The sequence below is a fragment of the Malus domestica genome, chromosome 10 (genome assembly GCF_042453785.1).
Source record: "Malus domestica chromosome 10, GDT2T_hap1".
Classification (NCBI taxonomy): Eukaryota; Viridiplantae; Streptophyta; class Magnoliopsida; order Rosales; family Rosaceae; genus Malus; species Malus domestica.
In genome coordinates this window covers 20,666,575-20,679,020 of record NC_091670.1, presented here as the reverse complement: position 1 = coordinate 20,679,020, position 12,446 = coordinate 20,666,575, and the positions used below count along the sequence as shown (strand labels likewise).

General features: G+C 35.5%; 2 protein-coding genes across 2 annotated transcripts; both read left to right on the top strand.

Annotated features, from left to right (window-relative positions):
* Positions 1-796: 796 nt before the first annotated feature.
* On the top strand, positions 797-1,279 carry LOC114827612 (basic form of pathogenesis-related protein 1-like). The gene has a single exon (XM_029109709.2). The coding sequence runs from the start codon at positions 797-799 to the stop codon at positions 1,277-1,279; it is 483 nt and encodes a 160-aa protein (XP_028965542.1).
* A 2,448-nt stretch (positions 1,280-3,727) lies between these two features.
* LOC103449039 (basic form of pathogenesis-related protein 1-like) lies at positions 3,728-4,210 on the top strand. Its single transcript, XM_008388313.3, has one exon. It carries the CDS (start codon positions 3,728-3,730, stop codon positions 4,208-4,210), a length of 483 nt encoding a protein of 160 aa, XP_008386535.2.
* The last annotated feature ends 8,236 nt before the right edge of the window (positions 4,211-12,446 follow it).

Here is a 12,446-nt window from a genome sequence, read left to right as displayed (position 1 = left end):
AAAGAAATTGTTAAAAACATTAACCATAATGGTTGGCTAAGAATGGGTGTATGAAAACAGTTATAGAATGTTGTGGCATAAATTGTAAAAATCTTATATTAATATGTTACTTATTTTTTTAAGTGGCAATTTATTTAAATTTTGGGTTTTTATTGGATGTTTATACATAGGTGGGTTTTTATCCAACAGAATAAGTACATTAGCAGAACATTTTTATAAGGGAAGGTATCAGAAAAATCCTTAACTAGGTAAACCACTTGAAAAATACTCCGGACAGGCAAAAGGAAACCAAAAAACATGCAAGATAAAAAAAATTTAGTGAGCCAAACCAAATTCTATTTTTTCTATTGTTTGCCAATCTCATAACTTCTTTTTTTTTTTTTGTTAATCTCATAAAAAAATTAATACATTCGATATTATCTACACTCAGGAGTGAGGATGGGTAGCTTATTAATTTAGTTTGGATTTGTCTTTAGCGAGAATCAAACCTAAAATCTCTCAATTACAAATAAAGATAAATATCACTAGACGGTAATATTAAGTAGTTTGTCAATTCTTAATTAGTGTAAGTCAATCTATTCTATTCTCTTTTTTTTTTACCCGTCCTCTACCGCTATATCTATATATAGAATCGAAATGTATGCAACCTCCCATTTCTTAAGGCCTATTGTTGACACCCTACTATTATTTTGTCTCTATAAATATAACCCTATCTGCTTTCCTCCTTTCAAACCAACAGCTATCAATTCAACGTCCTCTACCATACAACAAAACCGACCCCATATCGAGATACAAAATGGCGTTCAACGTCAAGCTTATTTTGGGCATCTTCACCATTGCAATCATCATGACGCATGTCGCCGCAATCCTACCCAAAGAAGAGATCGATGGCTTCATCAAGGAACACAACATAGCTCGTGCCGAGGTTGGCAATGGACCGCTCAAATGGAACGAGACCATAGCCGAGTACGCTCAAGCTTATGCCGACAAAAGAATCGAGGACTGCCAAATGGAGCACTCAATGGGGCCTTACGGCGAGAACTTGGCCTCCGGTGATGGCATGACCGGTGCAGCCGCTACCAAATACTGGGTCACCGAGAAGGAATTCTATGACTACCAGCAAAACAAATGTGTCCGAGATGAATGTGGCCACTACCTTGGTGTGATATGGGGCAAAACTACTTATGTTGGATGTGGCATTTCAAAGTGCAAGAATGGACAAAACTATGTCATTTGCAACTACGATCCTTCTTACCAGGACGACGAGCGCCCCTACTAGAAACTATTGTATATAAATAATGCCTTTGGTCTTAAGGGGGGGATGGCGACAGATGTTGGTTTCTATTGCTATATACGAATACATTCATGTTGCTGTATATGGTGAGAGGTGACAGAAAAATAAAAAAAAAATGATTAACCATTTTTTTTTTGGGTAATGTTTTTTAACAAGCTGAAGTTACAGCGAGGATTCTCTATGGACCTTTACAAACATATAATCATAGTACATCTATCTTTTAACGTTATTACTAGAAAATTGTTAGAACCAAGTACAATTATGATGATAATGTTGCTTTATTGCCGCCATTGCACCATTTACCATATTCACTTTTCGGAAGACGTGTGAACGATAGTTGTAAAAACTTGAGGAAATTGATATCTTGGTTGACATGCATAATTCTCCAAGAAGGTTGTGCTTTGACATTAATTATGTTAATAGGAACGTATGAATCTAAATCCACCTGAACACGATCGAGACCCAACCACTACCCAAAAAAAAAAAAAAAAAAACTTAGGAGACGAACAAAATTCGTCTCTTAAGGACAACGTTCGTCAAGCAAAAGATAAGGCAACGGAACTCCATCGGGAAGAAATCGTCGCCCAAGAGCCGTCGTAAGACATTTTTGTCGGCGGATACAAATTTTTAGTCAGGGCAACAAGGTCTTGTCTAGTGGACAAAGCGACAAACCTCCATCATGTAAGTTTGTGTTGACTGCAGATGCCCGATAGACATCGCTTTACTAGTATGGTTAGTAACCCCTTATCAGAAGAAAAATAATTATTTTATCTCGTTGGCCGACGGAGAGCGTCGTTGGGCAAGATAACTAATAAATGAAAAAAAAAATTTAATTTAATAATTAACTAAGTATTGTTATATTAATAGCATAATATTAAACAAGTTTATTTAATTAATAACAATTCATGCCCTTTATGCAAATGAATTTCTATTTTTTTTTCAAAAAATAGGGATTAGATGTGGGGTCCACTCCACGTCGAATTTTAACGATCCGAACCATCTATTTTGTAAGTCTCGATTTATAAATCATCCTTGCAAAAATTTAATTCAATCCGAAATCATTTGCCTATTTAATTATCAAGATAAAATTTCATTGTTTCTTATATTATGTCACCTCCCGCACCATATGCTCACATTGGATCCAATTTAGGTGCACAGTCTTGTTGTACAGACCACTATAGATGGTTCCGACTCATAGGTGACTAACGTATTATCGCACAACTAGTATTGAGAAAGTAGAATTGAGCATAACTGTATTACACCCAACCTTGTCGTACAGACCCTTTCCAGCGGTTCCGACTTATGTGCAGTATATTGCCGTATAGGTCATAGTAGTGATTCCGGCTAGATTGAGTTTGAGCTATGAATTCAGCCGTACAGACTACGACAGGAGTTCCGGCTAACATATCATATTTCTATGAAATTAAACTTACCTGGATAGCTTACTTTGTTATACTTTGGCATGACATGCATATGAATATGATTATGTGAAGCATGAACTGATTTAATATGATTTCAGTTATATATGTATATGCTTACATCTTGATTCTGGGAAATTAATATATGTTTTACAGCGAGGGGTTAGTATGTTGATAAATGAAATGATTTTGTAAAACGTTTGTTTTTGCCCACTCACGTTTTCTGTTTTGCGCCCCTCCAGGTTTTAAGTAAGATTGTTGTCGGTCGGGGTGTGTCAAAAACAATTATAGAATGTTGTGGCATAAATTGTAAAAATCTTATATTAATATGTTACTTTTTTTTTATGTGGCAATTTATTTAAATTTTGGGTTTTTATTGGATGTTTATACATAGGTGGGTTTTTATCCAACAGAATAAGTACATTAGCAGAACATTTTTATAAGGGAAGGTATCAGAAAAATCCTTAACTAGGTAAACCACTTGAAAAATACTCCAGACAGGCAAAAGGAAACCAAAAAACATGCCAGATAAAAAAATTTAGTGAGCCAAACCAAATTCTATTTTTTCTATTGTTTGCCAATCTCATAACTTTTTTTTTTTTTGTTAATCTCATAAAAAAATTAATACATTGGATATTATCTACACTCAAGAGTGAGGATGGGTATCATATTAATTTAGTTTGGATTTGTCTTTAGCGAGAATCAAACCTAAAATCTCTCAATTACAAATAAAGATCAATATCACTAGACTGTAATATTAAGTAGTTTGTCAATTCTTAATTAGTGTAAGTCAGTCTATTCTATTCTCTCTTTTTTTACCCGTCCTCTACCGCTATATCTATATATAGAATCGAAATGTATGCAACCTCCCATCTCTTAAGGACTATTTTTGACACCCTACTATTATTTTGTCTCTATAAATATAACCCTATCTGCATTCCTCCTTTCAAACCAACAGCTATCAATTCAACGTCCTCTACCATACAACAAAACCGACCCCATATCGAGATACAAAATGGCGTTCAACGTCAAGCTTATTTTGGGCATCTTCACCATTGCAATCATCATGACCCATGTCGCCGCAATCCTACCCAAAGAAGAGATTGATGGCTTCATCAGGGAACACAACATAGCTCGTGCCGAGGTTGGCAATGGACCACTCAAATGGAACGAGACCATAGCCGAGTACGCTCAAGCTTATGCCGACAAAAGAATCGAGGACTGCCAAATGGAGCACTCAATGGGGCCTTACGGCGAGAACTTGGCCTCTGGTGATGGCATGACCGGTGCAGCCGCTACCAAATACTGGGTCACCGAGAAGGAATTCTATGACTACCAGCAAAACAAATGTGTCCGAGATGAATGTGGCCACTACCTTGGTGTGATATGGGGCAAAACTACTTATGTTGGATGTGGCATTTCAAAGTGCAAGAATGGACAAAACTATGTCATTTGCAACTACGATCCTTCTTACCAGGACGACGAGCGCCCCTACTAGAAACTATTGTATATAAATAATGCCTTTGGTCTTAAGGGGGGATGGCGACAGATGTTGGTTTCTATTGCTGTATACGAATACATTCATGTTGCTGTATATGGTGAGAGGTGACAGAAAAATAATAAAAAAATGATTAACCATTTTTTTTTTTGGGTAATGTTTTTTAACAAGCTGAAGTTACAGCCAGGATTTTCTATGGACCTTTACAAACATATAATCATAGTATATCTATCTTTTAACGTTATTACTAGAAAATTGTTAGAACCAAGTACAATTATGATGATAATGTTGCTTTATTGCCGCCATTGCACCATTTACCATATTCACTTTTCGGAAGACGTGTGAACGATAGTTGTAAAAACTTGAGGAAATTGATATCTTGGTTGACATGCATAATTCTCCAAGAAGGTTGTGCTTTGACATTAATTATGTTAATAGGAACGTATGAATCTAAATCCAGCTGAACACGATCGAGACCCAACCACTACCCAAAAAAAACAAAAAAAACTTAGGAGACGAACAAAATTCGTCTCTTAAGGACAACGTTCGTCAAGCAAAAGATAAGGCAACGGAACTCCATCGGGAAGTAATCGTCGCCCAAGAACCGTCGTAAGACATTTTTGTCGGCGGATACAAATTTTTGTCAGGGCAACAAGGTCTTGTCTAGTGGACAAAGCGACAAACCTCCATCATGTAAGTTTGTGTTGACTGCAGATGCCCGATAGACATCGCTTTACTCGTATGGTTAGTAACCCCTTATCAGAAGAAAAATAATTATTTTATCTCGTTGGCCGACGGAGAGCGTTGTTGGGCAAGATAACTAATAAATGAAAAAAAAAACTTAATTTAATAATTAACTAAGTATTGTTATATTAATAGCATAATATTAAACAAGTTTATTTAATTAATAACAATTCATGCCCTTTATGCAAATGAATCTCTATTTTTTTTTCAAAAAATAGGGATTAGATGTGGGGTCCACTCCAAGTCGAATTTTAACGATTCGAACCATCTATTTTGTAAGTCTCGATTTATAAATCATCCTTGCAAAAATTTAATTCAATCTGAAATCATTTGCCTATTTAATTATCAAGATAAAATTTCATTGTTTCTTATATAACAAAGTATTCGTTAATTTCTTTGAACTCAATTAAATGTCTTAAACATTTCCGATTTGACTAATATTTTGCAAGGATGATATATGAGGTGTAACTTGAAAAATAAACGGTTCGAATCGTTAAAGTTTGATGTGGTGTGGACCCTACAACTAATCCCATTTTTATAAAAAAAAAAAAAAAAAGTAGGGATCCCTTCCCTTAAAGGTTTCCACAATTCGTACAATATTGTTGAAGATAAAATAAAAAATCATTCCGGATGACAAAAATAGCTTCACTCGTTTCAGAATTTATAAATTCTGAAAATAATCACAGAGCCACTTCCACTAGTCCATTCTATTCGCAAATTCATGGGGCGGATAGGTCAGAGCTTCTTCATGACTTGCAAAAGTCTTGTACTGGGTGCGCAGCTCAAACATCTACTCTCTGAATCTCGTAGTCCACAACCACTTAACGCATTCCACCGTACCCAAGTCTTCCAAGTTGATATAGAAATTGGTCTAGACTAGACAAAAAACAAGTGTAGTTATCAAAATACAATAATTTAGTAAATATCTATAATAATTAAAATTAATAATAATATGAAATTAAAAAAACACTTACCGAGAGTCTACCATTAGGGATTGCTTTACTTCGGGGGAGACTCCATTTATGGGTAGTTATAGGGCAATATTCAACCCTTACTCGTTGGGCAAGGGAAATGGTGACGGTTATGCAGCACCTAGGCATTTATGTAAAAAATTTCTCAAATTTCCCTACTTTTCTAACTATATCTAATATTTTAAAAAATATACATATAATAATGGGAGCCATTAATTTTAATGAAAATGTTAATAACGTATCCAAACATGTCTCTCTCGCCACCCATCTCCCTCCCCCAAGCTGGCCGTCCCACCCATTCTTCAACCCCTAAAATAATCCCCCCAAAATCCCAATATCATTCCTTAACAATATCCCCAATTTTTTCAAGCAAAATTATCTCAAATATTAAAACATACTAATAAAAAACACATTCACAATAACTATATCTAATTTTTTCATTACGGATTTCACAACTTTAAAATTATTGAAAATAAATGTAATACCTTTATGGGACTATGAGAGATGGAGAAACTTGGGAAGAGATATTGTAGGCATGGAAGAAAATGCCGATAATATTGGCGATATATCGCCGATATTATCGGTTTTTCGCCGGACCGATATTTTAATAGGTATCCAAAGGGTTTTCGTCCAAATACCGCGATATTATCGATAATATCGATAATATCGCGATATTTCCGAAATTATCGTGATATTTTGGAATTGGGCTACTCGGAGAAGAACGCCGGAAATGGGTGTGCCGATTCCCGAGCCGATTTCGTCCCAAAAACCTTGCAAAAACACGATTAAGATCAAGATCTAAGCTATAGAGCGATTGAAAACACAACCACAATTCATATGCATGAATCAATCGAAGAGGTAAGAAGGTGAGGGACAGGGAGTTGACCTGACCACCGACGGTGATGGTGACGATGGCGATGACGGCGACGACGAATGCGCTACCTTCGCCATAGTCCCCTAGAGCAGTACAAGCTCCCTGTCTGTTCTTTCTGCGGTGGTGAACGAAGGGCAGTGCAGCAAATCAAACTAATTTGAGCTTCGCACTAACACGGAGAGAGAGATCCGAGACTTACCTAACCGGAAAATCAAAGAAGACTCGCCGGAGAGTTATGGGCTCCGCCATTCTCGCAGAGGCGGGAGATAGAAGACTGATGATGTGTGATGATGGTGGTGCCCTCGATCTGCTCGAGTCGAGCAGATGGTGTTGCTGCGTGTGTGTGTGTGGTCACGGCAAGAGAGGGAGAGAGGTAAGAGGGTTTCGAACTTTTGAGAGAGAGAGACAGTGCAGAGAAGAGAGAGAGAGAAGGAAATGGGGTCTCAGGGTAGGGGAGAAACCCACGTAGTGGGTTGGGTTTTTGTATTTTAAAAAGTTGTGGTCATGTTTTAATTATGAAAACCCACGTAGTGGGTTCTTTGTATTTTAAAAAGTTGTCCAAGTTTGAGATCCACCCACACTACGTGCATGTTTTATAATTTTAAAAGTTTGAGATATATTTTATATATATATATAAAGGTTATATAAATTTAAATTATGAATTATTTAGTTGAAAGGTAGGAGAAAACAAAAGAAGAAAAGGAAAAGGAAAAGAAAATAAGAAAGAAAAAAAAAACACCAGGGGGATTCAAACCCCTCCCTTTGTCAACCACACACCTAGACCTTATCCAACTCGCTATAGATGTGTTTGTAATTACATATTCAGCCTGTAATATTTATATGGTTGTTAAGATATCTGCAAGGCTTGCAAGCTAATATTTATTATCTAGGATAAATTTCTATATTTAAAAAAACACCAAGGGGATTCGAACCCCTCCCATTTTACTCCTTCAACACCTTGACCACCATATCACTTATGTTTTTGTGAAAATATGCTAAAATACACTTACTCTACACATAGAGATGACGAAGATAATGAAAATTTTGAACCTCATATGAACTCTATGTGGTACTAAGTCACTCATGTATCTTACCATGCAATGTATAAAGTGTAAAATATTGTACTAATTCATTATATATAAATGATTATGGTGTGTTTAAACTTCTTTCATTAATTACTACATATTTTCTACACTCACAATGTTTGCCAGCTCGCTATATAATCAACTTAAATCAGTTAAATCCATCATGCAATACATTTCCTTCCAATTTTTTGTGATAAACTAATAGATAATTGACTAAATAAACATCCTGCAAAGTTTCATTAAAAATTTCCAAGTTTTTCTTACAATTTCCGTGGTTTCCATGTAATTTTTATCGATATCGATATTATCCCGATATTTCCATCGATATTTCTGTGTTTTCGGACTACCGATATTTCCGATATTACCGATATTTTCTTCCTTGATTGTAGGTGAAAGCTAAAGTGGAGCCATTAATTTTAGGGAGTTTTAACGAAAAGCCCACGGTACTGTTCATTTTAACGAAAAACCACATTTTTACACTAAAAAATCAAACCTGGTACTATTCACTTTACCCTTTATTTTGTTCTTATCTTTAAAACTCAAAGTTTTCAAACATTTTTCATTAGTTTTCCTTTAATTTTAGCAATGCAGGAATTTTGGAGAGAGAGTGAGAGATGCAGGGAGATGATGAATTGCAGCAAATGGATTTAGGAGAAAAGGCCTTTGCCTGATGGAACCATTCGTCGGGCAAGGATTTAAATTTTTTACACGTGTCAGATTTCGGGGATTGCTCGATGACACATTCCATCGAGTAAGGATTTAGATAAAAAATACTGCAAAGTGAAAAGTTTTTGCAGAAAAAAGGGTGGGGAAACACCTTAATCCGACGTATTGTACCACGCAGACTGTCGAGCAAATCCAATTTTTGGAGGGAATTTTGATTTTTGTGAAAAAAAATGGGGGAAAACTCGAAACTTTGCCCGTCGACAGTTCCAACCTTACCCAACGACTGCTTTGCCTCCCGCCCTAGGAAACAACCATTTCGTCGGGCAATAAGTAAAAATTATAAAACAATTCAAAATAACAGAATCAAAAAGTAATATAGCCGTTAAATCGTGATACTAAGTTTGTAATTGTCCAACCTTTAAGACCAATCTCTAGCTGTGCAAGTTTATTTTTGATGATTTTTTACGTATGCGATCTTTTATTACATTCAAACAAGTTTGATAGTTGGATCATTAAAAATAATTTCGTAGAGTTCGAATCCCCACAATGCATTCAATTCAACCAACACTTAGTGTTTTAATCCTTAGCCCTATTAGGTGTATTGTACCATTTTGTTTGTAAGTATTTTTAAATCATGATCGGGTCTGTTCATTGTCTTATTCTAGAGTCGGTAAGTGTAGTTGTAAAAATTCGGAAAATTCAGAGCTAAAATATTTAATTTTAGTTTCCAACCATTGAAGGAATTCGTCTCATTACCTAATGCTCAAATGTTTATTTTAGTGAATTTTGGCGTATAAAATCTCATATTATGGAGCTCGTTTGGATGTGCTTTTGAAATGACTGAAAGCGCTTTTGGTGAAAATATTTTTAGAACCAATCATTAGTAAAGATGCAAGTAAATTCTGGAAAAGGTCTTAAAGTGCTTCCTGGAAGAAGCACATAACTGGTGCTTCTTGCAGAAAACACTTACAGTGCTTTTAAAACCCAAAAATATTTTTTCTAAAAGTGCTTTCATTTATTTTAAAAGCACATCTAAACAAGCCTTATATCAACTGTATTGATGGTTGGATTGTGGAAATTAGTTTTCCCCACTCCAAAAATCCTCGGTGAAGATATGCCAATATACTTGTCCAACGGACCAAGGTAATCTTGCCCGACGAATACCTTGAACCCTAACTACTTTAGGCGCCGGAGTCTTGCAGACTTCCATTGGGCAAGTTATCTTAATAGACGAAATTTCTTTCCATTGCGCAAGACAAATTTTTTTTTTTTTGTTTTTTAATATGTACAATAAGAGACGAAATTGCATTCCGTCGGATACATATTACTTAATAGATGAAATTAATTTCCGTTGCACAAGGGCTTAATCTTTTTTTTTCTTTTTACGTACAATTAGATAAATGAGCCTTTGTACTTAGAGAGTGAAATAAAATCTTGTTGTATGTACATAGTACCCTTACAAATTTGGTGTTCATGCATCACGAATTCATGGGGAATGTTTTCATGCTATCAGGGTTTATAAAATATCGATTATGTGTTTTATAAGAACTTGGATTAGATGGAAACGATGAAAGCCTTTGAATGATGTAGAAGATCCTTGTCCAAAATTCTTTAGTTTCTTGGCGCAGTAACGGGAGTGTGTTGATAACATATTGTAAGCCTATTCTACTGAGGGAAAAGAGAGGGAGAGGGCCGGTGGCAGAGAGAGTGGAGAGACTTTGAGAATTGTGTTGTTTGATTTCTCACTTCTTTGTGCCTTTATTTAATGTGATAAGGAAGGGATAATCTTGCTCTCCAAGTAACACAAGTACATTATCGAAATCTAAAATATCTCATAGAATCCTACACACAATCTACTAAGATTTACACAATCACACTTTTGAAAGAATTAGGACTGCCGCAAAATAAAAGTAATCGTTTTTTTGGAAAAAAAATGGATTTTATTCAAGAATCGAAAGACTAAGAATATGAGCAGAACAATTTTTTGTAGATAAGGTATCAGAAAAATCCTTAACTAGGTAAACCACTTGAAAAAAAACTCCGGACAACGAAAAGGAATCCAAAAAACATGCAAGATAACAAAATTTTAGTTACCCAAACCAAATTCTGTTTTTTTTTCCAATCCCATAACTTTTTTTTTTTGTCAATCTCTTAAAAAATAATTTAATACATTGGATATTATCTACACTCAGTGTGGGGGATGGGTACCATATTAATTTGGTTCGAATTCGCTTTTAGTAAAAATCAAACCTAAAATCTCTCAATTACAAATGACAATAAATATCACTAGACCGTGTTATTAAGTAACTTTTTAATTCTTAATTAATGTAAGTCAATCTATTCTTTCTCTCTCTTTTCCCGTCCTCTATGGCTATATCTATAAATAGAATCGAAATATATGCAACCTCCCATTTCTTAAGGCCTACTTTAGACGGACAAGGATTGTCTGCCCTCCCACTTCCGGTGCCCTCCCGTGCCCTCCTGTTTGTGTGGTCACGGTTAAGTCACGTCAACATTTTATATTACTATTCATTTTTGTCTTATTATCTCTATAAAAAAATATATAAAATGTTAACGTGGCTTAACCGTGACCACACAAAACAGAAGGGCAGACAATCCTTGTCCATTTTAGACACCCTACTCTTATTTTGTCTCTATAAATATTACCCTATGTGCATTCCTCCTCTCAAACCAACATCCATCAAATCAACGTTCTCTATTGTACAACAAAACCGAGACCCCATATTGAGATACAAAATGGCGTTCAACGTCAAGCTTATTTTGAGCATCTGCACCATCGCAATCATCATGACGCATGTCGCCGCAATCCTACCCAAGGAAGAGATCGACGGCTTCATCAATGAACATAACATAGCTCGTGCCAAGGTTGGCAATGGACCGCTTAAATGGAACGAGACCATAGCCGAGTACGCTCAAGCTTATGCCGACAAATGAATCGAGGACTTCCAAATGGAGCACTCAATGGGGCCTTACGGCGAGAACTTGGCCTCCGGTGATGGCATGACCAGTGCAGCCGCTACCAAATACTAGGTCACCGAGAAGGAATTTTATGACTACCAGCAAAACAAATGTGTCCGAGATGAATGTGGCCACTGTCTTGGTGTGATATAGGGCAAAACTACTTATGTTGGATGTGGCATTTCAAAATGCAAGAATGGACAAAACTATGCCATTTGCAGCTACGATCCTTCTTACCAGGACGACGAGCGCCCCTACTAGATGCTACTATGTCATTACTTATGTTGTATATAAATAATGTCATGCATGCACACCCTTTTTTTGGTCATAAGAGGGGGATGGTGACAGATGATGTTTTCTGTTGTTGTATACGAATACATTCATGTTGCTGTATATGGTGAGAGGTGACAGAAAAATAATTAAAAAATAATGATTAACCATTTTCTTTTTTGATATTTTTTTTACTGAAAATATGACTTTAGTTCCTAAAACTTAATTTTCTCCATATAAAACCCAACATAAGTTTTTTATTGAAATAAAACTCATTGACTAGATTCCATATTAGCAAATTCATTAATTATATTTGACTTTACACATTTAAAAATTTTTGATGCCCAAAACACCCCTATTTGAATGTTTGATATAAACAATTAATTCCATACAAATTGTAAGGCGGAATTAATGATTTTAGAAAAATAAAAAAAATAATTAATTCATTGCATAATATATAATAACAATAAAACATGCCTAATAAATGTAGTAATACATGCTTAGTTAAGTCAATAAAATTATATTTTACATATAAATGTAGGTAAATTATTTCACACACACATATATATTGTAACATCCCACATCGACCAACGGAGAAGGGGTGATGTGCCTTATATATACATGCCCATTTCCATATAGCACAAGGC